Source organism: Gopherus evgoodei, chromosome 2, assembly GCF_007399415.2.
Source record: "Gopherus evgoodei ecotype Sinaloan lineage chromosome 2, rGopEvg1_v1.p, whole genome shotgun sequence".
Taxonomy (NCBI): Eukaryota; Metazoa; Chordata; order Testudines; family Testudinidae; genus Gopherus; species Gopherus evgoodei.
The window spans coordinates 38,607,781-38,634,987 of record NC_044323.1 but is presented as its reverse complement, the minus strand read 5'-3'; the positions used below and the strand labels follow the sequence as shown (position 1 = coordinate 38,634,987).

General features: G+C 39.5%; 1 protein-coding gene across 1 annotated transcript in view; it reads left to right on the top strand.

The window, feature by feature from the left end:
- MALRD1 (MAM and LDL receptor class A domain containing 1) overlaps nt 1-27,207 on the top strand; it is a 438,556-nt gene that overhangs the window by 215,734 nt on the left and 195,615 nt on the right. Inside the window, 1 exon segment of the mRNA XM_030549280.1 lies at nt 26,398-26,643. Within this exon segment, the coding sequence (XP_030405140.1) occupies nt 26,398-26,643 (246 nt within the window).

Genomic DNA, 27,207 nt, shown 5'->3' with positions numbered 1-27,207 from the left:
TGTTGAGACAGGGCAATGCAGTCCAATGGCCAGAGCCAATAGATTTGCCCCTCTTGGCGAGGCAGTAAGGCCTAGTGGCCACAGTCCATAGATTCACCACTTTTAATGGGGCAGTAAGGCCTAATGGCAACGGTCAGTAAATTCATCCCAGTGAGACAGGGCAGTAAGGCCTAGTGACCAGAGTCCATATAGGTTCATCCCCCATAACAGGGAAGTAATGCCTAGTGGCCACAGTCAGTAAATTCACCATAGTGAGACAGGACAGTAAGGCCAAGTAGCCAGAGTCAGTTAGGATGGGGGCTTCCACCACAAGAAAGGGGGATGGCAGCCTGAGTAAGAGGGCTCTCCATCTCCACCAAACCCCAGCCCAGGGCAAGGGCGTAGGCCACTGAGTCAGCAGGTGGGGCAGAGGGTCTGACCAAAACACACTGGCTTAAAATTCCAGTTCACCAGCTGGGCACCTATCAAATTTCCCTGGGCTGCTTCCTACCATCATTCATGCTGCCATGGTCTGGGCATCTCCTTTATGTCTCGGTTCTCCAGTCTGCACAGTCTCCAGTGACTCTGGACTCAGCAAGGTCTCTGTAGGTACCTTGGAGTCTACTTGGGTTGCAGCATCTCCAGTTCCCATGGCCTCAGACTTCAGATGATCCTTGGCTGGGGCTAGCAGCATATCCTTTCTCCTGGCAGTTGGTCACAACTGAGCTGACGTGCTCCCTTTTATACCAATGCACCGGGAGCATGCCCAGTAGAGTGAAGGGGGCATGGTTTCCTCAGCTCACAATGTAGGGTTAACCCTTTCCCATCCTGTGCAGCGCTAGTGCGCCCTGTCACAGGGGCATATCAGGCAAGTGTCCCCTGTTCTCCTTCCACCATAGCTGGGCTGAGTGGGGGAAGTCAATAGAAGTCACTCCCTTGCACCACCAAGTAATGGCTGCAGAAAAGGTGTGAGGACCTTTCCATGTTATTAATTTTGGTGGAATATTAATAGATCTCAGAGTTAAGAGTGACCCATTTTGCATTTTCATCTATTAATAATAATAATTATTATTTATTATTTATTATTTATTTGTGTTACTCTAGTGCCTAGGCACCCTAGTCATAGACCAGGACCCCATTGTGCTAGGCACTGCACAGACATAGAACAAAAAGGCATTTCCTTCTCCAAGTTGCTTATAAAATGGCAAGCCAAGATGGGGAAGAACATGTAAACAATGAAACAGTATTGGGCAGCTTGACCACTGATGGTTTCTGTGCACTAGCAGTCTAACTGTTGTCAAGTTTTTCATGGACATCATGGAAAAGAGTTTCGAGGAGGAATTGAAAGTGGATAATGAGGTAGTTTTGGGGATGTTAATGGGAGCTGCTCCCAAGCTTGTGGGGTAGCACGGGAAAAAGCAGAAAGGTGCTTATCTGAAAATTTAACAAGTAGGCAGTGGAGGTTGGCATCATAGGCCAATCAGAGGCAAGCACTGACACTTCAATTGTGAATGAAAGATGATAGATGGATGGCAGAGATTGACTATGAAGGGCTGTGAAAGTGAATACAAGTAACTTATGTTAGAGAAGAAGGAACCAGTAAAGAGATGCAAAGAGATGACATGGTCAAAGTGACAGTCTAGGAAACTTATTCTAGATGGGTAGTAGTGAGGCAAGGTGGCATTTGTCAAGGCCAGAGAAAGAGAGAGGTTGCCATAATCAAGATGCAAGAAGATGAGAACTTGGACAAGATTTTTAGCAATGTGGATGGCTAGGAAAGGCCATCTCTTAGAGATATTATGCAGAGAAAATGGGCAGGAATTAGGTATAGCCTGGATGCACAAATTATGGGCCTGAGTGACAGGAAGGATGATGATGCCATCCACCGTGATCAAGAAAGGAGGGATTTGAGAGATTTTTGGGGAGAAGATTAGGTGCTCTGTTTTAGCCATGTTGAGCTTGAGCTGGCAGCTAGACATCCACAAGGAGAGGTCAGAGAGACAGACAGAGATTTTAATTTGAACAGAAGGAGACCAATCTGGAGTAGAGAAATACAATTGTGAACCATCTGCATAGTGATGGTAGCTGAATTTGTCTTTGTAGATGAGCTTATCCAGAGTTAAGGTAGAGAGGGAGAAAAGAAGGGAACCCCCATAGAAAGTTGGAGGAGGGATGAGGAGGGTCCTCTGAAGGACATGCTGAAAGAGCTATTAGAGATGTAGGAGGAGAACCAGGACAGAGATACAGAAGCCCAGAGAAGACAGGATTTCAAGAAGAGGAGCCAAAGGTGATAGTGCCAAAGGTGGTTGACAAGTGAAGGAGGATGAGGATTGAGTACTAATACAGAGCTTTAGCTAGAAAGAGATCAATAGAGACTTTGGCAAGAGAAGTTTCAGTACAATGCAAGGGTTGGAAGCTGGATCGGAGAGGGCCTAGGATTGATTGGGAGGAGAGGAGCTCCAGAAAGCAATTGTAAACAGTCCATCTCTCTTTCATCTCTAAACTCATTGACTGGGCTGTTTATTTCAAGGCAGGAGAGACTAAAGCATGTTTGTATTGTGAGGGGAAAAGCCAGAGGAGAGTGAGAGGTTAAGAAAAAGAGTAAGGTAGGGAATGAGGGTGGGCACAAGGGAGATCAGAATATGGAATAGAATGGGGTCACTGAAGCAAGTGGAGAAGTTAAAGGAGGAAAGCAGATGAAAAACTTCTGCATCAGGGAGAAGGAGAAGAGAGTTGTAAGGGGAGAAAGGTGAAGCATTCTTACCTTCACTAGGCTATAGCTCAACATTGACTTGGCTGTAGTTGTAGTTGGGAAGGTGTGTAGGATCATTATTTAATGTAATATATGTATTTATTTGAACAAAGCCATGGATGTGTATGACACTTTACAGACATAACATGGTAGGTCCCCATCTCAAAGAGCTTATAATCTAAGACAAAACAGTAGAGAGGATGACATCACCCATGTGGGGAGAAGATAAAGGAAAGTTGAGTTACAAAATATGACCTTGTGAGGCTATTTTTGTATGAAATATGCACTCTATTAATTCTTTTTTCATTGATTCAGGGATGGGAGTCATCGTTGTAAAAGTAACAGTAATAAGATACCAAAGATTCATGTTACATGTTTGGTGATTAGTGTTTATGAACCATCTTCAGCACTCAAGCTAGAGTGTTTTGGCACCACAAAAAATACTATATTTACTACATATGGAATAATGTTACACTGAAAATTCTCTTAAGACAGTCAGTTAACAGACAGACATTGGGGGACATGACCTGTGGGTGAGTCTGTTTCAGATAAGATTATTTTAGACTCATAACACACAAAGCTACATCTCAAAATGTTTTACAGAATTCAGTAATGCAGTTAACATTAAAATAAATGAAAGCAAGGGGAGAGAAATTAAGAGGTAGAGGATGATCTTGAATTGCCAAATTCTGTCAATTGCTCTCAATCTTGTGTATCCAAAAATCCTCTGGGTATTCACCATGACGTTGTTTTCACATATACTAACGTGGCTTATTGCTACAGCAAGATTAAAAGAGATTTAGACACAAATAAGAATAACCTCTGCAGGTACACTAAGATACAATTATGAGAGCTTCAGAGTATAAAGTGATCTTCAGCTAGAGTCAGGAAAGAAATTTCTCCCCATGCACAATTAATTGAATTACAGGGGGTTTGTATCTTCCTCTGAAGCATTCAGTACTGGGCACTCTCTGAAACAGAGTACAGGATGAATAATAAACAAAATGATAATACATGCTTAGAACATATTGTTGAGCAAATCTTGAAGCATAAAACTGCTTCTAAAATTGCACCCACAATTTCTGTCTGCACCTGAACTTGTACACGTGTAACTAACTTTCAGGTAAAAATAGGCTGTAGACACCTGACTTCCAGAGTGTTCCTGCAATGGTGATAGTCTATTTTATTTTATTCTCACCTGTGATTGCTGTGTACTCACAAAATTGCAGGTGCCAGATTAGGAGGCCCATTTGAAAATTTTTCCTTTATATTTGTGCAGGAAGGTAAGTAAAGATTACTATCCTCTTTATACAATGAGAAAAATTGACACAGAGGTTAAATGAGTTCTCTAGAGCAACATAGTCAATGGCAGAGATGGGATTAAAAATTAAGAATTTGAAAGATTGCAGCTGAATCCATTGGATTTTGGGAAGCGGTCTAACCACCAATAGACAATTCTGGTATGGGAAGTAATCTGTTCCCTGTTTTTTGGACTATTGCAGTTTAGATTAGTGATCCTAAAATCTGAACCTTCATGATGGTTGTCAATTTAAATCTAGGAGAGTGCCTCAATAAAAATGAAAGGTATGTCAAATTATAAGTCTACCTACTTTGACAGTTTCAATTATAAATTATATGACAAACTAAAGGAGGCAGTAACAACAGAGTCTGCTGTGTAAATTCTCTTCTAAATGCCCTTTTACTGTGGCTTGAGTTCAAGTGATTCTGTAAAGTACAATAGACTCAGAAAGAAAACTGAAATCAAATAACACTGCTCTACAGCCAAAATGCTTTTGAAATAAATGTAGTCCAACTATACTAATTCTGGGTCACTGAGAACGAAAATGATGCTTAAAATTGTTGATTGGCTCTAATTTTCAAGATATGCTATTGGGTCAGTATATATGACCCTTGACTTGGGAATGGCGGAGGAAAAGTGAGTTTTAAAGGGAAGGGATCTCAATTTAAACCAGAAATGACTAAAATACATCTTTGACTGGATCTATGAATAAATCTATGACTGGGTTTGGACAGTACTTGCTTTTGAGGCAAAACAATGAATGATGCAATCTGAAGCTGGTATTGCGTCATATATGATATGAATTGCGTCATGTTTTCCTAGAAGTCATGGATGATGCAATCATAACGAAGCTTACATCACTCTGCTGAACAAATTGCCCTATATCAGCTCTAGAAATCATACAGTGTCAGGTGCTCTCTTCTTTGTCAGTGTTTGATTTTGCAAAGGGACACATTTCTGTTTAGCCAAAGTGAGCAGAGATGCCTCGTACTTGTGTGAACAGTGCAGATAACTTCTGCTATGTTTGTGGTGAAGTGACTTTTGCATCACAAAAGCGCAGTATAACCACTATGGTTAAGAAAGCCTATCACCTTTATTTTGGCTGCAAAATTGGAGAGCAGGACAAGAGATGGGCCCCACACGTATGCTGCAAGACTTGTGCAACAAATCTTGGCCAGTGGTAGAACAGGAAAAGGAAATCTATGCCTTTTGCAGTGCCAATGATTTGGAGAGAGCCAACTGATCATACCAGCAATTGTTACTTCTGCATGGTGCCTCCAGTTAGGAAAGGTGTGTCAAAGAAGAAAAAGTGGACTGTGCATTATCCAAACATTCCATCAGCTATACGCCCAGTACCCCATGAAGAAGGACTGCTGGTTCCTGATGCACCAGACTCATTCTCACTTGAGTCAGACGAGGAAGAGGATGAAACTTCTGGTCCTGAACCATCAATGTCACAGGACCCACATTTTCTCCCATCCTCCTCCTCTGAAGCACACCTCATAACACAAGGTGAACTGAATGACCTTGTTAGGGATTTGGAACTACCCAAGAGTAAGGCAGAGCTGTTGGGCTCCAGACTACAGCAGTGGAATCTCCTGGCAGGCTATCAGGGCAAATGGAGCCCATCAATGCTTGCAGTCTATTGCTGGACAGTGACAAGAGATGCTCCATTTAATGAATACAAAAGACAAGCCAAGAAGCGCCGAGTAGACACTGAATAGGACTAAACTATGTACATCATAGTTTTTTGCCTTTTGTTTCATAATAAATTTTATTTATATAACCCTTTTGCTGATATTTAAAGTGTTACATAAACAGGACAGGTGAAATATTATCATGTAAAGCAACCACAAACACATGAAAAGACCTAGGTTTACAATTTATGATTAAAACTCTATCTACACAATATACATAGACATAAAATGTAAAAACTTAAATATCTTAGAAACAGTAGCCAATCAGTTGTTTTAATTGTCATATTTGAATTCAGCACATCAAAATACATAATAAATATCACATTTTATCTCTGAAGCAGACGACTTCTCAAAAATTGTAGACCAGTGTAACCTGCCTTCTTGTGTAGGATGGACAAAGCTAGGATACAATTTCACACAAAAAATTACTTGATCAAGAACTGTTCTTCATTTTGTTCTCATCTGGTATGTGTTTACTGCCTTGTTCACAAATACAGAAGTGTGAATTTCTAATTTGGGCAGGAATATCCTTTCCAGATGAATCTGACGTAAGACTCCACTGTATCAGCAATTTTCAGTGTCACAATTATAGTTAATTTTAATAGCATGAGATTAAAGTTGCTAACTTAATAGAGATGTTGTAGGTATTGTAATAATACAGTAGCAGGTTTGAAGTAATCTGCTGTATTTAATACTATGCCACTTCCTGAAACTAACACATGATTTTTCCTGTACTTAGAAAAACAGGAGAAGGTGGAAGTAATGTAGAATGATCGGGTTACTGCAGTAGCTTCACTGTATAACAATAACAGTCCTCAGCCTAAGTGATCCAACACTGATTACCTGATATATGCTCAACAACTCATGTAATGCCTTGGTAAGGTTCTAAAGGCAATTCTCTCCTACAGAAAGGAGTATAAGCTGCCTGCATTGCCTGGAATTTCATACTTTTTAGACCCTCTTATACCTTCTCCAGCCAAGCTCCACCTATGTCTCATTACATGAGTTTGGCTTGCTCTGTTGCATTAATACATAATTTTGGATCCAGCTATTTCATTCCATATGTATAATTTTTTTTTAAATAAATTCAAAGGCAGTTGAAATCTCACAGCTAGATCTACAATCTTATTGGCATTTACTCTGAGACAATGCCTTTTTAGCACTATTTGAACTCAGAACACCTGACACTTAAAACACAAAACAATCTGTTTCCATCTTTCCCTCAGCTCTGGAATGTCCCCTCTGAAATTACTCTCGACATCAATGTTAGTTCAGGATCAGTGGCAGGTTTAGGGAGCAATACCTCATGACCCATTAGGGCTAGAAACAGAAGATTCTCTTCTTACCAACAGGGCATGGAATTTGCTATTAGGTCACAATACAGTGGACTTTAAAACCGAGACACTGGTATGTATGGGAAAGCTCCTTTAATTCACTTTTAAAGGCTTCTAATATTTGTTGTAATTTTATCTCCTGCTGAGACCCATACAGTTTTGTATGTGGCATTGAACGGAGCCTGGTTGAATAGGTTGAGTGATATGAAAAATTGTGGCAATATGTTTTGAACATACTCAAACATCTTTTCAATAGTTTTGCTCTAAGGCAAGTGGTGTGTGCAGAATGCAAGATAGCATGATGTGGTATAAAGACCTGACTAACTTAATTGGGATGAGCTACGTGATTCACATGTGGTTTGACCACTTGTGAGTAATGTGGTCACCCAATCACATGCTGATAAAACTTTTATGACACTGCACTTCATCATGTTCTTCTTCTCTTTATATATATATATATATATATATACCTTGTGAAAATAAGTCTAAATAATGAAACTGCTGTGCTTGGTCATTCTTGGATCTAATACATTAAATGTAAGAATGAAAGAACATTCAGATCTATAGAGAGATCAGAGCATGGTTTGACTCATAATTAATTAAGTCTCTGAGAGCAGGACAATAGAATATGATTAATGTCATCTATAGCCCTTTGAAATGTGGCACAGTCAGCACTCATTTTTCTCTTTGTCAAAGAACTTTGGTACCAAATAAGTGTCTTGGCCCTTGGGCATCTGGAGATACATTTAAGGGAAATGTCACATCACTGACATCAAAATATGTAACAGGTCAGGAGGAATTACTCGTCAAGGCAGGAACTTTGAAATTGAATGGTCTTTGAAAATCTGCAGTTAACAAAGCACATTTAAGGAGCTTGTATTAACTTGTGTGCATGCATGGGGCAAGCTAAAGATTCCTCTGAGGCAATGGACTGCTGAGGGAGCAGGTATACTGTCTGATGGTGATTGTGGGAGTCATTATGACTTTAAAATCCACAATGCCACCACTAATGAAGAGAGACCCCATCAGGGAGTAGCTGTTGCTACACTTTTGGAAAGGCATAACCACCATTGCTCTGCCAATTCAGCACTGGGAGCATAGTGAGCAGACCATGTCTGCACCCAGACCAGTCCTTTCTGGGGCCACTAGTTTTGCTGGCAGCACTAACTCTCTTTTCCGACTGGGTTCTCCAAATCCTGTATCCAAAATCTGCCTCTGCATGGATGGACTGGAAAAGTGAGGAAGAGTGCCCCTTCCCCAATGTAATGCACCTTCTGAAGGTCAGCCATAAATTTTCCCACAGTATATTTACTGTGGTACCTGCAAACAGATAGCCATAAAAACATCACATATGAGCCTTTCATGGAGGGGATTGTCATGTTTCTGTTTTGTAGAGCACCCAATACAATGGTAGCCCCCAATCCCATTTTTGGGCCTGTGGGTGCCTATGGGTACTACTAACTGCTGACACATAGTGATAATGAGTCTACAGTATGGAGTATATTTTAATTAAGATTCATGGAAACAGCTAGATCAACTGTTCAGCTAGATGTTCAGTTGCTCACATGCGGGGCTTGTCTACTTGGGGGTTCTTGTACCAGCGTAGCTCATTTGAAACCAAAGGAAGCGCTAGCTCTGTTTTATACTAGTGCAGCACATTTGGCTGGCATTTGAACCAGTGTAGACACTAGCGCAAAAAATCTCTAGTGTAGATAAATCCACATGTATGTGTAAGCAGGGAATGAATGAGCTTCCCCCTGACATCTAATGAGGAGCTGAGGGAAAGGACTTCAGGAGCAGACCATATTTCCATAGACACACTACTTTAACTAGGTGCTTAGCAAACAGAGAAGCTTTGCCAAAGTGATCAATTTTTGCCGGCTGTGGGTTACAATTCACTTTAGTATTGAATGCAGGGGTGGTGAGATGTTATCCTTATTGTATGAGTAAAGGGCAGATGAATTGTACTTAGCCTGCCCTGACTGTGGGTACAGAATTTGGGGGTCTAAACTGAACTGAAACTTCACTTGCTAAGCAGGAGGTAGGGATGCCAAGTCACAGTGAAACAGAGGGGGTGGGGACAGGTGCTCCTACAGGGTGGTGTGGACCATGCTTAAAGAGTCCTAGACATCATTTGACGCTCCCCTCTCTAGTGTTTAAAGACAGAGCTGATTGGACTCAATTGAGAGTCCTTGTTTCTGGTCACTCATTACTAAAGCTAAAATCACTGAGCAGGCCTAGAGGTTAAACCTTAGACTTGATGTGGGGACGGTGTTGCAGTGAAAGAAAAATGTGTAGGCTGCACTAGTGGTGAGGTTCCCAGGCACCCAGAGCTGGGTTAAGTGGCAGAATCTCAGAACATGGCACCGCAGAAGTGGCAATGAGTGGCAAGCAGCAGCAGTGATAGTGGTGGCAGAGCTGAGAGGCAGCAAGGATAGTGGTGGTGGCAGAGGTAACAGTAGCAACAGTGAGCCAGCTACAGAAGCAGAGGCACTGCTTGACATCCCCACCTTTCAGGGTAGGAGGTGAACCCATGTGAACGCATCTCTGAACTATCAGTCTCTGCTGATCAAATACAACCAACTGTTAGTTAGGTGCAATGGAGGGAATGAGGAGTGTGGGCTAAAGGAACATTCATTTGTTGGAGTTTCACACTGCAAGGTGGGAAACTAAGGCAAGGGACACTACCCCGTATACTCTGGAGTGGGTGTTTGCTTATGGTCACATGCTTTTGAATCATGGTTGCAGTGTTTTCCCAAATTAATGCTGGGCTTCCTTTCCCTGTTAATAAAAGCTTTGTTATATATAGATTCAGTGCTTGCGAGTGGGAGGCATCAAGTGCTGGTGTTTAATTTTCCCAGATTACTGTGTGGGGGCTTGAGCTGTTTCTGTTTTGTATTGTTCTGAGGTATCTCTAGATATTGAAGCTGGCCCTTTTTGCTGCCGACACCACCTCACAGGAAGGTTACATTTTGGGGGGCTTGCCTGAGATTCCTGGTTGAGCGCCCTTCACTAACACACTTTGAATAATCCATTAATTTGGGGGAAACAATGTTATATTTTTTGGAAATCACCCATTGTATAATGGCTGTATACATGTTAGAGGATTGGTGCTTATAGTAACAGGGATACCTGAGGCATTCAATGAGGGCTCAATGGAATCTGCTTTACCAGCAGCCAGACAGTGCCTGAGCAAGTGCAGAATGTGTGGGCACATGTTTATGAGTGAGGATGGTGTCTTTGTAGCACTCTGTGAGTTGTCCGTGGCTGTGGAACTTGTAAAAGTTCCAAGTGAGCTAGCAGTGGCAGATGCCACATGGAAGCTGGTAGTGCTGGAAGCCAGTCCCTGTTGGCTCCTGCCTCAGATGTAGAGTTGGTAAAGGAAATGTTGGTCTTCTTAAGGAAAGAGGGAAACACTCTGCCTGATATGCTGGGTTTGTTGGGCCTTGACAAAAAAATCAACCTTCTGCTGGTGGCATCTGACTCAGATGATGAAAATGAACATGCATCTGTCCGCACAGTTGTGGATCATTATTGAGCAGAACCCATCATCAGCATGGACACATATCCTATGGAATGGTGGTTGAAGATGAAGGGACATATGAATCTTTAGCCCATCTGGCATGTAAATATCTTGTGACGCCGGCTACAACAGTGCCATGCAAATATCTGTTCTTGCTTTAGGTGACATAAACAGGAAGCAGGCAGCATTATCTCCAGCAAATTGTAACCAAGTTTGTTTGAGTGATTGGCTGAAGTAGGATTGAGTGGACTTGTAGGCTCTAAAGTTTTACATTGTTTTATTTTTGAATGCAGTTATTTTTTGGATGTAATTGTACATTTGTAAATTCAACTTTCACGATAAAGAGATTTCACTACCATACTTGTATGAGGTGAATTGAAAAATACTATTTCTTTTGTTTTTACAGTGTAAATACAGTGTAAATAATATAAAATAAATATAAAGTGAGCACTGTACACTTTGTATTTTGTGTTGTAATTGAAATCAATATATTTGAAAATGCATAAAACATCCAAAAATATTTAAATGGTATTCCATTAATGTTTAACAACGCGATTAATCACACGATAAATCATGATTAATTTTTAATCACTTGATCGCCCTAATAATTATTATTATAATAGATTATAAAACCCCAAGATGATGGAAATATATGGGATTAGAAGAATCCATAGCCTGGGGGGAAAAGCCATCCAAGCTTTCCTTTCTTGTTTAATCTATTTTGCTTTACAGAAATGGCTTTGATTTCTCTCAAAGACTTTAATGTAGCTGAAATCTGAACTAATGAAAGACTGCTTCATGTAAGTTAACCAACACTAGCATTTTACCATCCAGATGCATTCATCAATACTGCTTTTTTCCTCTTAATAAAGAAATGTATGAATTGGCTATATAAAATGTTATATGACATTGTTACCTTGATGATATTATGTCTAAGCCTGAGGGCATGTAAACTATAATTTACATGGTTTGCCAAAGAACAGAATGTGCCTTGTATGATAGAAGAATTGCTGTGCAAATGTTTACAGTAAATTTCATTGCATGTGGCAGAGTTACGTTGCAAGGCCAGATGCAAACACAATATTAGGCAAATGTCTGTCTTCTAATAGCTGATTTTTGGAAACTAAATGATAAATAAAACAATCCCTAGTTTTATTTATCATTTAGTTTCCAAAGAATTATTGTCAATGATACAGAGAAAAAGGAAAGCAGAAGTTCCAATGAATGCTGCCTTCCAACTGGACAAAATTGTCTTCAGAATGCCGCTGCTTGAGGATAATGCTTTCATTCCAGGTCATGGAAAATAATTTTTTTACTAATATATATGTATATAATATATAAAAATCTATAAAATAATAGAATGTATGGACCACACATTTTTATCTAGTACTATTTGGAGTTTTCTGTAACCAGGAGAAGAGAGTAGAGTTGTTATTTACAGTTGAAAAAATTTACCAAGCTCCTCTTAGAACATGATGTTACCTAATATAAATGTTTATCTTGTACATATTCAGTTATCTGAGGCATTTCTTGCATTTCTAATGTGAGATTTGTATTTACATACATAGATCATTCTTACTTCTCTCTCTCTCTCTCTGTATATATAACTTACAAATGTAGATTTTTGTTGTTGTTACATAACTGCACTAAAAAAAAAACAATGTAAACTTTAGTGCTTACAAGTCCACTCGGACCTACTTCTTGTTCAGCCAATCGCTAAGAGAAACAAGTTTGTTTACATTTATGGGAGATACTGCTGCCTGTTTCTTATTTACAATGTCGCTTGAAAGTGAGAACAGACATTCATATGGCTCTTTATAGCCAATGTTGCAAGGTATTTACATGTCAGATCTGCTAAACATTGCTATGCCCCTTCATTCTTTGGCCACAATTCCAGAGGACATGCTTCCATGCTGATGATGCTCATTAAAAAAATAATGCATTAATTAAATTTGTGACTGACCTTCTTGCGGGGGAATTGTATGTCTCCTGCTCTGTGTTTTATCCATGTTCTGCCATACATTTCATGATAAAGCAGTCTTGGGGGTTGACCCAGCATGTTGTTCATTTTAAGAAAATTTTCACTGCAGATTTGACAAAACGCAAAGAAGATACCAATGTGAGATTTCTAAACATAGCTGCAGCACTCGACCCAAGATTTAAGAATCTGAAGTGCCTTCCAAAAACTGATTGGGACTGGGTGTGATGCATATGCTCTTGAAAGAGCAACACTCCAATACGGAAACCACAGAACCCGAATCACCAAAATAGAAAATCAGTCTTCTGCTGGTGGCATCTGACTCAGATGATGAAATGAACATGCATTAGTCTGCACTGCTTTGGATTGTTCTTGAGCAGAACCCATTATCAGCATGGACACAGGTCCTCTGGAATGGCATTTGAAGCATGAAGGGACATATGAATCTTTAGTGCAACCGGCACATGAATATCTTGCAATGCTGGCTACAACAGTGCCATGTGAACACCTGTTCTCACTTTCAGGTGACACTGTAAACAAGAAGCGGGCAGCATTATCTTCTGCAAATGTAAACAAACTTGTTCGTGTGAGCAATTGGCTGAACAAGAAGTAGGACTGAGTGGACTTGTAGGATCTAAAGTTTTACGTTGTTTTATTTTTTTTAAAATGCGGGGGGGGGGCGGGGTTTGTACATAATCCTACATTTATAAGTTCAACTTTCATGATAAAGAGATTGCACTATAGTACTTGTATTATGTTATTTGAAAAATACTATTTATTTTATTTTTACAGTGCAAATACTTATTATAAGGGAGCACTGTACAATCTGTATTCTGTGTTGTAATTGAAATCAATATAGTTGAAAATGTGGAAAACATCCAAAAATATTTATATAAATAGTATTCTATTATTGTTTAACAGCTCGATTAATTGTGATTAATATTTTTAATGGTGTGATTAATTGTGATTAATTTTTTAAAATTTCTTGACAGCCCTAATTAATATTTTTAGTACTCTGCAACAAAATAGCGCACATATCCTATGCTCTGCATAACAAACCTCTTTATTTAAGAAAATACTTTTTCCATTGTGAATGCACAATGCAGCTGCACTGAGCCTCTTTCTATATTTATACATTACTATTGCTATTGTCTATTACGTTGTGTACTTTTGCTTACATTGTAGCCACAACAATCAGGAAACAGGACACTTAATTAGAAAGATAGATAACAGTCACTTTGTGTAATAGTCGGGAATAAACAGTTAGCTATTTGACCCTTAAAGCTCCACTATCCAAGAAAGAAATATTATTGCTCTGTAATAATGAGGGGAAAACTAACAAACAGAAGCAATTTTCTCCCCCAATCTAGCCCGTTTTCTCATTCAAGATCTTGCCTGTAGCAGAGCTATTGGTTTTATGCTGGGTAGAGACTGGGATGGATTTGCTTTACATCCTCTTCTCCATGCCCCTCAGAGCCCAGCTCTGTGAAGGGTCCCTGCATGGTTCCATGCAATGACCATTTGGAGACATGTGGATCCACCATAACTCAGATATCCTGGACAGAGATACCTATGTAGGTGCAAAACCAGGGCTACATCCATGCGGCTGAAGTTGCAGCCACATAGTAGCTCTTCCACAACACCAGAGCCCAGGTGAAGAGAATTCCTTCCACTCTAACCCCCTGAAGAACTACTCACCACCCAGCCCAGTTATTCAGGGTGAGTTCTGGAAACAGGAGCTTGCCTCTTTATGCACAAACAAAGTTTTAAGGGGTGAAATTGCCAGTTGGAGAGAGATTTATTTAGCAGGGCTGCAATGCAGTATTCCAAATTTATTCTTGTATTGTATACACATGATCTATTGCTATGTAAACCTTGAAAGATTTGTAGAATCATTTTGGATAATCACCCAAAATGTGGATGTCTACTTGGATCTTCTCCAAACAAATGAGACCTATTTGGTCAGCAAAAAGGTAGCAAAAATACTGTGGGATTTGGGCACCTTTGTTTCTGGTCCCAGCCAAAACATATGAAATGCAGAGGAACTTTTAAAAATATTGTTTTAAGTTAGCCCGCCCACATACAGCAATGTATGATTAGCTTCAAAAAGGGGTTTGTATGAAAAACATCAGGAAAGGTTTTGTGTAACTTTTTAATGAGGGTTTGAGTCAGAGGAGTATGAGTTTTGTGGGGAGCTTTGAGTTGGTTTTCATTTTATCCAGGATCAGTTCATACTTTTCTGTTCAGTTCCCTTTTCATTCTTTCTCAGAGAAGGGTAGCTACTGAGGGTTACAAAAATCCACTTTTTCTTATTTTGAGTCACTGGAGAATCACATTTAAGGCATGTAAATGTATTAGTTGAACCTATTTCCAAAGCATGTCAGACTTTTGAATGAAATCCTAGTTCCATTAAAGTAAATGGGTCAGGATTTTCACCCTTTATGTTCCTTGTATTCTTTTGGCTGCTGATGGGAGCGATCGTCTGAAATCCCATCCAGGTTTTGACTAGTACTAAATGTTCCAGGAACAATCCTTTCCTAAGATGCATTTTCGGAATAGGAAAGTTGTTGAGAGTAATGGTCTTCATTTTTAAGCAAATATTCCTCTACGTATTTATGGCCAGATCTAAATTATCACTCATTATGTCAATGGGAGTCTTGCAATCCCCCATGCGTCCAGTTTATTGTAATGGCCTGAGGTGGGACAGGCTATCTTCCAAAGTTTGTCAAATAATATTTTGTTCCTTACAATAGTTGATGGATTTATGTGGCTTTGCTAAACATGTTTTTAATGTGAACAGATTGTGCTCTAGTGTTTAGAAAAGGAATTGGGAGAAAGGACTCTTAGTTATAATATTAACTCACGGTGTAACCTGGGCATTTAAGGCTCTGTTCCACAATTTAGTCATTTGTAAAATTGATGTACTAATACTTACCTACCTCGGAGGGTATTGCAAGAAATTATAACTATTTATAAAGTACTTTGAGAACATTTGATGATAAGTTCTGTTAATAATAATTAATAACTATCATCACATACTGCAATATAGAAATTCTACTGAATTGGACTGATATTAAATGGGGATAACTAACACATTTCATGAACTGTTAAATTATTTTTGTCTAAACAATTTTATCTAGTGATAAAACTTCTGCTGTTTGTGAGATGCATAATCACAAAAACTAGTTAATCAGATTAGGAAATATACATAATTATGAATAAGGAAACTCCTGATGCTTTAACATACAGTTTCAAATGCAATTTACTTTGCTTTGCAAAGGTCTTGAATCACACCGCTCATGCTAGATTTTTAGGTATACTGTTCATCACTTTTCACTGTATAAGAACAAACAATAATGCAATAGAATCCAAATAAGGGAGAAATTTAAAGTACTAAAAGCTATATGTTGCTTTGAGATACCTAGTGATTAAAAGGTTGCTGATGTCCATACCTTCCACCAGGAGTCAGATATTTTGTATTTACCTATTGACCATTCCGCTGAGGGATCAAAGGTGAGTGGAAGGCTGCTCAGGGCATTAGTTGAATCTTTTAATCATTATGTTCCTTTCCGCTCACTATGGCATTATGTCCAGGCTGGATAGAGAGATTTGTAATTTCACACTGTGGAATGGAATAATCTTGAGTCTTATTCCTTTTGAGCACCAAGAGATGAAAAGTTGTTAGGGGTCAAGAGATTTACTTTAATCAGCTTTGGGCTTCTTTTTAGATTTGCCTCCACCCAAGTTCATGCAAATATTGCTAAAGAGTTTAAATACACTGATGCCTAACCACTTATAGCAACACCATCACAGTTTCAACCTCCCTCACCTGGACAGTATTATCCACACTCCAGATAAGTTTGGCGTGCAGACAGTAATCTAATCAACATACTTGTTTTGTTGAAACCTAAATTCTACATTGTATTTCACTTGTAAGGTTGATTGAAACTGAATAAAGATTCTGAATCAGTGTCAACCTCTGATTTGTGAACATTATTTGTTACCTTTTCACTTTTTGAAGACTGGACAAATATCTAGAGTTCTGGATGGGCTTGTGTAGTCCATGCTGGTATGGCTTCAGTGCTCCAGTACCCACGCTAACTAGACTATCGCTAGCTTGGGTATGTCTACATGAGCTGCAATCACACCCTATGACTAGGGCTGCCCAGAAGATTGAGGGGGCCTGGGGTCTTCCCTGCCCCCGAATTGCCGCCAAAGACCCGACATTTCGGCATCGGGTCCCAGAGCGGAAAGACCCCCCGCCGCGGGTCTTCAGGGCACTTCGCCCACTGGTCCCAGAGTGGAAGGACCCCCTGACAACAAATTGCCGCTGAAGACCTGGAGTGGAAGAAGCTCAGGGGGCCCTGGCCCCACGAGAGTTTTCTGGGGCCCCCGGAGCAAGTGAAGGATCCTGCTCCAGGGGCCCTGAAAAACTCTCGTGGGGGCCTCTGCAGGACCTGGGGCAAATTGTCCCACTTGCCCCCTCCCCTGGGTGACCTTGCCCATGACTGCTGTGTACACCTACCCTAACAGGCACAGCACAGAGCTCCTAGTCTAGGGAGAGGAGGCTGCTAATCCAGAGGCTGGAGAGGCCCAGTCAAAATTTAGCTTCCTTGGATTACCGTAAAGAAACCAGCATTGCCTACAGAGATTTTCACAGTGCTGTATGCTGCCCACCCCACCAATACAACTCTGCATTGGGGCTTGGGAGGAAGATCGTCAAGAGACAACTTTTCAGCTGTCTTCCACAGTTCCTATACCAGGGACATCTTCTCCTGGCCAGATACAGAGTTTTTTAGGGTTCTTTTATGTGGTAAATAGTGGCTGGACTTGGGGGTTAAGGGTCTCATTTCATAATACATGTGACTATGCAGGTGTGAAAAATTTAAACAGCTGCAAGCATTTCTCATAGAAACCTCAGATGAAAATTTTTCATTGTACATAATTTTGAAGAGTATGAATTTCATAATATGATTTTTCTCCCATTGCCATCCTTGCTATGCCGTCATGTTAGGGACTACTTTGGTTTACTTTATGAAACAGTTTGAGAAAGTCAGACCTTCTTTTAAATAGTGGATACCAAGAGATAAATTAGAAAATCATGACTGCCTTGTGTAATGAAAGCCTAGTTATAATTCCTCCCCCTGCCCCATCTTTGGGGTATTTTGTTGTCAAACACAGGGCAGGGCTGGCTCCAGGGCTTTTGACGCCCCAAGCAGCCAAAAAAAAAAAAAGCCGCGATGGCAATTGCAATCTGCGGCAATTCAACGTAAGGCCCTTCGCCCAGAGCGGGAGTGAGGGACCCTCTGCCAAATTGCAGCCGAATACCCTTAAAGTGCCGCCCCGCTCCGGAGTTGCTTCCCCAAGCACCTACTTGATAAGCTGGTGCCTGGAGCCGGCCCTGGTCAAACATATCTTGTTCCACATTTCCACAACTTTTGAAAACCTCTGCATGAATTTAGTTATTGTCTTACATAAAGAGCAAACTCAAATAAGTTCTTTAAGGTTTTTTGAGTTTAGTCAGGGTATATTTATCATCTGTGTCTACTCTCTAGTATACTCTAGTTTCCTCCAGTTGTGAATTCCACAGGCCCACTACAAACTATATTGCCTTCCCATTACTACCCTCTTTGTCCTCTAGGTAAGGAGAAGAAAAGGGCAGCATGGACTCTGGGGAGGTTGGTGGGTGAAGCTGAAAGAGAATATGGGAGAAAACTGTACTCAACTTACAAGTTTTGTACTCTTGTACTTTTTGCTTAAGAGTCATTGCAATTTTTTAAGCATTGCTTTTAAAACGAGGTGCATTTTTCACATTCTCTCTGCTGATATATCATTACCTTTATGCATCACAAATCGTGATGAAAGCCCTTCACTAGATGCTGTGTCCTTGGGATATATCAGTGTGGAATTTGAGGAAAAATGCTCTTTTTAACTAATGGTGTTTTAAAAAACACACATACACAATTGAACCTTACAGTAATGTTTCCTCACAGCGAAAGTGATGATGGAGGAAGTGTCACAAGGTAAAAAAATGCAGAGATCTGAATTATCTAGAGATCTGAATTATCTATCCTATTGGTGTCAAACTCTCCAACCTTTGATTAATTATTCTAGCCTCTGATTAACGTTCTGCAGAACTCAAGCTTTCATTTTAAGAAAAAATATATTTCTAGTCATATGGTTTCAAAGAAAACCTTTTGAAAGTGACTTGAAGTTCTGTCTTTCTAATCCTAGAGATGCCTATAGATTTACTCAATAATTCTGAGGTGTGTGTTACCCCCATTCACTTTAATTAGCTTTTACTTTGAAAAATTAAATAATCATGTTTAATCGTATCAAAATAAGTAAATAGTATAAGATTACTACAAATACATTTTGGGGGCTTTTAGGAAGAAGGCTTGGAATATTTTAGTTCCTATGGTCTTGGAATTCAGGTGGTGAGATTGAAACCATGACAAAGTACAATTAAGAATGGAAAACAAGGGACAAACAGATGTGCTTGTTAAGGAGCTAAGTGTTAAATATTTTATGATGGAGCCATAATTAGTATAATGCTATGTCAAATACTACTCCTCCCTTGCAATTTCCCCAAGATTCTGGATCATATCATGGCTCATTTTCATGATTATATTTATTAATTGATTTTCCACTAAATTGAAGATGTGCTTGGAAAGTATATTTTGAAGATACCCAGTTGAAAGGAAAAAACATATAATTTTAGCTAAAATTTTAGAAAATGAATAGATTTTTGAGAACTAATCAGTCCAAATTCTTTGATGCCATCTCTTGACCAACTCCTGGTGGTAGAAGAGGGATAGTGGTTGCACAACATCTGCTTTGTTATCTGTACTCCCAAAACAAAGCTCTAGCTAGCCTGTGCAGGGAGATAGGGATAGTTCAGACTCTTCCTTACTCTCTTGCATAGGCATCTAGCTCTGATGTGTGGAACCTTTGCCTAACCCTGGAAATGGTCCCAACCAAACTATTTATAAGGTTCTAAAAAATGTGGATAATGTTTTTAAAAGAAATATTTTATTTTAATGTGTTTCTGAACTTTTCAATTCCATCTAAATGCAGAAGCAGAGATTCTGAAATAGTCTGAATAAACCAGCGGAACAACTTTCTTTTTAAGCTAACTAGAATCTCTTGAGGAAATTTGTTCTTGTGATATTTTCGGTCCTATTTTGGAGATGCCAGATGGATAATTTGGATAAACATCCAGATTTTCTATCACTAATTTTGGTAACAAGCTAAGCAGTCATATCCTTTATAATACCTATTAAAATCCTAGGTTCATAAATTTTATGGCCAGATGGGACCATTGTGAACATCTATCCTGACCTCCTGTTTAACACATAACACATATTTCACCCAATAATTCCTGCATTTGGTTCAATAACTGTTGGTTGAACTGGACCATATCTCTTAGAAACAGATCTAGTCTTGATTTAAAGACCTCTAATGATGACAAAAATTACATAACTGGATTATCTTTTCCAATATTTAATTACCCTGACTGCCAAACATTTGCATTTTATTTCAGTTTCAGCTTTGCTGACTTCAACTTCCAGCCGTTAGGTTTTCTAATATTTTGTCTGCTGGATTAGAGATATCTTCTATTAGCGGTCTTCTCTCCATTTTAGGTAATTGTAGAACATCATCAAGTTGCCACTTAGCCTTTTCTTTGATCAGCTAAGTAGATTGAGTCTTTTGGTCTCTCTCATTGTGAATATATAATCATAGACAATTCTGGTACAGATTTTTCATGACTATGTCAAGCAAATATGACTCAACACATTATGACATATATTGGCTGAAATTGAAATTAGTATATTAAGAACTCTTTTAAAAAATTAGGTGTCTCATCATGCATACCCCTTGTGATAGTTTTGGATGGATTTAAATAATAAATAAAGAAATGACATTGTTTAAAAACAGTTAAGGAGAGTAAAACTACCCAGGGGTGAAATAAATTGCAGCAACAAAATCTAATGGAGAGAACTAAACTACTGGCAAAGGAATTTGACTGGTTGAGAGAAATAGTAGCTGAGCCTATTGAAGGAAAAAATATGTCAAAAAAGGACCTAGGATGTGGATTTAATGTTTCTACAATCTTTTAAGTGTTAATGGAACACACATACTTTCCATGCAATTGCTGCATTAGAGAACATGGGAATTAATCAGAGTATTAATCGCTGGCTACCAGTGCAAATGATAATTAAACTCAGTGGTATATGAGCATTGATATTTCAGTTTATAATTTTAGTAGTTTTGGGTCTCTTTGCAAGTGTCTTCAATTCCTTTTAATCTGTATTGGTACAATACATGACCACTCTAATTCACTAGTATTTATATTTTCATGCTTTCTAGGTGCAGCTGACTTAACACCATTGCCAAGTGACAAGCTCCTTTTATAAGGAGCATTTAACAAAAGGACACTTTTCCTTTTCATGTATATTTCATTGGGGGGAAAAAAACATTAAAGATAGTTTCTAATTCAGTTACGGCTACATCCAATGAAGTGCAAATACAACAAAAACAAGTATTCCATGTCCTGCTAACAATGGTAGTTTGTTTAATGTGGTTTTTTTAAATCAGTGTAAATACTTGTGCGCTCTGATCATGCTTGCCATTAAATGGTTATCACTGGTTCCTTCTTCCACCTTTCCTCCCGCTGCCCCATTCATTCCACAATAGCTATTAGGGAGCTGTAAAGTGCTTTTTAAAACCAAAATTCTGGATGGTTTAGTGAAACACAATAAATCCACGTGCACAGCGATTGACCAGGCTGGGCTTAGCAACCTGTGTTTCTCATTTGATCCCCTCCTTTTGTCCAACATACCTTTACAGTTGCGTCAAACCTTAGATGAACAGTTATAGCTGTTACAAATAGCCAGTTTCACAGAGATTGCTTCACAGAGATGGTGGCAATTGTTATTACTACAGAAGTAATTACCTTTGCCGTGGACAACTTATTATCTGTCAGATATCTATGGACTGGAAGTAAAGTACAGGGTTGGAAATGATTAAAGTGAAAACAGAGTGAGAGCATAGAAAAATACTGAAGTTAGATCACTGACATCTAGGAAGATTCTTTGTTTAGTGCTTTGCTCCCTCTTCTGTCTCAATCTATTTTATGGGTAGCTGCTTTAATATGTATGTGTATACAGGACAGATCTATTCAACCATGTCAGTCTTTATTATTTGTATTTATTTATTTGATAGTGCTTCCAGTGTGTGAGGTGCTTTCCAGACACGAAAGAAGGCATAGTCCCTGCCCTGAAGAGCTTACAGTCTACAAGACAAACAAGCAGAGAGCATTTGGAGTAATAATAACATATAATTACAGTGATCAATGCAGGGGTTGGTCATGTCAGGAAACGTGGAGCCAGATTCCCTGGTGCAGCACAGTCTCATTGCACAGCAGCTCTGGTGGAATTGAGCCTTCGAAGAGCTGAGGAGTAGGGGGAAATCACCCCAGATTAAGAGTTCTTATATCACTTACTCTGTCTGCTGCCACTGTAGCAGAGACAAAGCCCCATGGCCAATCCTGGACTGTGGTTTTGACCTTCCAATTGCTCTAATTTGGCAGAGGAAGACTGCCCATTCACAGAGCAGTCGCAGAGATCGGGGGGTACAAAGATGTCTTGGTAGATTATTTCCAAGAACCCACGGTCTACCTATTATTAGCCAGTTAGTTCCTTATAGTTATCCGGGATCTATAGGAGAGATTTGTATGCAGTGAAGATATGGACCAGCTCAGTTTTATACAGAGGGGGGGACAGTACAAAAAAACAGCATAAATCTGTTTGTTAGAGAAGCAAATAAACAGGGAACAAGGCTAGCACTGTGGCATAACAGATAAAGCGTGGAATTCACTTACTCCGGTACTCTCTGCGTTAGATGTATCTTTGTGTTTGGGGGATTAGCAGAGAGAGCACATAAGTATAGATTCCTCTAATCATTACTCCTGGGAGCACTTACTTACACATGTAAATACTCCCACTGAAGTTAAGGAGCCTACATGAATAAGAGTGCAAGATCAAGTCTTTAATGTAGGCATTCCACCTGTAACATAGCCTGCTTTGCTTCAGTATCGCAGCCCATAAACCATGATGTGTTGTTTTATCACTGACAAAAATCCTTTAAATCGCATTGGGATAGTAGGATAAAACTAGGCTTTGACATTCCTTGTTATTTGTCTATAATTATATGCAATGGTGTTTGCGCCGTTAGGCCTCTTCGCTTTATAATGGTGGGTTGTTGATGCCTGGTTTTTTCAATATACATTTGTATGAGACTTTTTTTTGAATGGATATGTTTAGAGAGACTTTAAAATACATCCAAGTTATTCATCCAAGTCCCAAATACATATATAAAAATTTAATCCCTCCCTGCTCTCAAGATTTATTCAGATCCTTTTAAAAATAGCGCTTATTGCTTTGACAGATTCTAGTAGCTTTTGTGCAGCCATTATCCTCTAGTGTGTAAATCCTCCTCAGTTCACAGATTATTGATCTGAACAACACTACACAGAGCCTCTGGGTCCAAAATAGTCTAGTGTGTTGATAAAGCTGCCACATAAGGGCATGAAGTCCACCTGCTAACAATCTTTACAGAGCATTGCTGCAGGAAAACAGTTACTTTGCCTCACAGAGAAGATGCTTCTCTCAATTAAATAACTTGGCCCTTCTTATTACTTTCCCCTGTCATACCCAGAAGGCTTTGCCTTATGTTACAGACTGGTGAAGCATACAGTGTGGGGTTTTAGAAGTTAGAACTTAAAAATAAATTTCAGTGGACTTATTTCTTCCATGAAACTTTTACACATGCTTGAGAAAAATTAATTCTTCCCAGCACTCAGCATTCCAGGTTAATTTTTATATGCAGATGACAACCAGTTCCACATTTCAGCTCCCAAGTTTTTCAGTCCCAAATTGAATGCTCTGATATAGAGCAGTGGTTCTCAGCCAGGGGTCTGGGGAGCCTCAGAAAGAAAAAGGTTGAGAACCCCTGATATAGAGGAACACAAAATGCTATAGAGATGTGATCATAATTGTTAAGCATTTGGTGGGCAGAATGGAAAGCATGGAGAGAAACAGACACTACCCTTTAGTATGCTTTTGAATTCTGAGTTTGCTAGGAAAGTTGAATTTATGCCTGAATTCTTAGGGCAAGCACCTAAATAGGGATAGCAGGATTACAACAATTAGCTCTTAAAAACATCCACCTGCTTTATTATGTAAACTCTTTGTAATAAATAGCTTAATGTTGGTACCAAGCTATGCAGCCACCACCTTCATTTTACCTAACAAAATCCTAGATTTATAAATGCTAATAAATATCCAGAATAGCAGCAAAAAGTTTTTTCTATCTTCTGTTGGGGAAGTAGGTAGCATGGCAATTGTGATTCTGAGAGAGAAAGGGTTGTTTGGAATGTTTGTGATGCACAGCTGTCCTGCTTGCCATGGAGAAGATCAGTTACAGATGTGACTGGAGTGCTCAGCACCTTAAAGGATCCACCTGTACAGGCTGGGAATTAGAAAAACCAGTATGATGAATGGCAACATTACCCCTGCAGTGATGCATACCCCAGCCTAATACCCCTTAGCTACCACCCTTAGGACAAACCAGACCACATAAGCCTTCTGTTTCCCCAGTTTGGCTTCCTGCTTCTTAACTCTCCTGTGTCCTTGGAAAGCCCCTGCTCCTCCTCATAGAGTAAACCTGGATATAGCAGGGTTGGATAGGACTCTCTCTTTGGAATCTATCAACATTGCTATACATGGCATAGGAATAAGGCCAAGTGGGTGACAAGTTAAACCCAGTTGCTGCAGTTCTACTCCTCTGCCACACTGGCTAAAATCCCTGAGGATATTCTACCAGTTTTGGTACACAGTTTTGGTACATTCCTGCAGATTTTCAGGTCCACATTGTATTTCCTTCAGTGCATACTACAGGGTTTGTTGCTGTTGATGTGACATTTGACAGTTCTTTTTAATGATATGGTTGGTCCTCTCCCTTTATTCCCTCTTGGGTCATATAGAAAGCAGGGCTCTTACGGAGCTTGCACAGTCTCCTGTTTGTTCTGTTATTTAGGGTTGGATCCCTGATTGCAGAGCACCTTTTAGTTTTATAGTCAGTCCTGCTTGGAGGACTCAGATACAAGAACATGATATAAATGGATTGTGAGTGTCATTTAGCTATCTTCTGTCTCTCCCTTTCTTTAAATTATTGCAGGGTTCTGTCTTTCCAATACTTCCACAGAGCAGAGGAGCCTTCCCTTATTTCTTTTCCTAATTTTAGGGACTTACTGGATGATTAAGGATTGTAGTGTGTTTGAAATTCAGTTAAATTAGAGAAGGACAATTAATGTTTCCCATGGTAAAGGAAAAGATCTCAGACTTGATTTTTCAGAAGTGCTGAGTACCCACAACTCTCACTGAAGATCATGAAAGCTGAAGGCATACAGCACATCTGACAATCATTCTAGTAGTTTGTTTTACATCTACCTTCATTGCCCACCCAATGATGTAAATGTTATCTTACTTGATTAGGAAACAGCAGTGGCTGTGAACCAATCAACCCCACCCTGGTTAGTAGTTACCATTAGGCACCATCTACTCCAGCTATAACTAATTGAATGAGTCACAGATGCAGTTGTAAGTGTTCATCAAAGACTGAAGAAATGAAAATCATTTTACTCTTTATTTAAAAAAATACTAAACTGAGCTCTACTTCTTGTAAGGGCTTTGGAGAGATAGGACTCTCTGAGAACCAGCTTTAGTAAAGCCTTGGAATGAAAGTTCTGAATTTTGGTGGTAGTCAGCATTCCACTAAGCTTTGTACCTCACCTCTTTATTTTATTTTTCTTTTGTTAATAAACCATTTGTTCAGTGCTCCTTAGAACAGTCTGGCCTTTTCACCTTTCTCTCCTGGTAACTTGGCTAGTGATAGTGGAAAACCAAAATGTTTAGCTTTGTTCTCCTTTGCTTTTTATCAACAATTGGTCCTAATCCTGCCAACGGTTACGTGAGTAACTCTTTACATACATATGCACTATCGTTTAATTTAGTGAGACTCCTCCATGTGTGTGAAGTTATTCACATGAATGCATTTTTGGCAGGATCAGGGTCTTAGTTTGGGAAAACAAAGGGGGTTTGTTGGTTTGTTTTAGTTTCATGTCTGTCTCTGTTTCTGGACCAGGGATGTGCAAAAGGGACCATCTTCTAGCCAAAGCATTTCGGGAACTGATCTGAAATGAAAATAGGAAGCATTGAAATGGATCCTGTGAAATGAGTTCTATAATACTCAGTCTTTACAATAGCAAAGCTATCTTTCAGTTATGCCAGGAATAATACACAAAAAGGACAGCACCACCCCATTGAACTAGCTTGCACAAAGTCCACTAAAAGGCAAAACTGTAAAGTTAAAGGCTTTTTCTCTTTCTTTTTAAATTGGGACTGCTAAACTAAGCTCAACTTTGCAGTTAAAATGAAATGGCTTAATCCTACACCACATGAAAGGAAAATGTCAGCAATTAAGTCGACGAGAAAGTTTTTGTTCGTGAAGGAATGCATGCCTGGAACTTGCCCTCAAAGGCTTTACAAGGAAAACAGTCATTTATTTAGGCCATCTCTTCACAAAACACAAAAGAAATAAACTGATAATGGATTGGCCCTTCAGGGGGACCAAAGACTTTTTTAAAAAAAAATGCTGTGGACCACCCTCCTCCTCCTAAGTATCAAACTGTCTCAGATGTAACCTTCCAGTAACCTTGCTAGAAGGCACTACAGTGTGATTCATTAGGATACCCCTATTCTTTTCTTTTCAGGCTCCTGCTCACATGGCTATTGGGAATGTCAAAACGGCAAGTGTTACAGACCAGAACAAAGCTGCGATTTTGTAGATGACTGCGGGGATAATACCGATGAGAATGAATGTGGTACTTCCTGCACATTTGAGAAAGGCAGATGTGGCTGGCAAAATTCCCTAGCTGACAACTTTGACTGGGTTCTGGGAGTCGGCTTGCCTCAAAGTCTCAGACCTCCCAGGGACCACACACTTGGAAATGGAATTGGTATGTTATCAATTCACAAACGAGGATATAATCCTATTAATTAAGCTTCTCATGTGTTCCCCATGAGACAACAGAAGGGTTATAAGTATCTAATTAGGGTGTCATTATTAATAAATGAAACATATAATTGGTTATCAAAACATAATAGTAATTACTGTTCTACAATGCCTGTAGGTCAGAAAACTTTGATTCTTGGTTGCCCTTTCTCTAAATAATACTGCATAGGATGAGCAAGTCATAATTTTACTTGGCAAGAGAGTGACATTTGATTTGGCCACAGATTTTAAGAATGAGTTAACTAGGCTGAGAGAGCCATTAGGATCCACTCCACCAGAGTCAGATTGCATATCCAGATAGCTCTCGTTCATGTCAGGCACATAATGCTGGAACATTCAGAACTTTTTTCTGTACAGCCAGTGGTCCCTAAGTACTATTAGAATATACTGTTGAGAAGGGGTGGAGTTATCTAATATATTGAAGAGATTTTCAAAAATTAGTTAGGCTCTCGGCTGTCATTGAAAGTTAGTTGGAGCAGAGCCCATATATGCCCTCATGCCTTAGAGA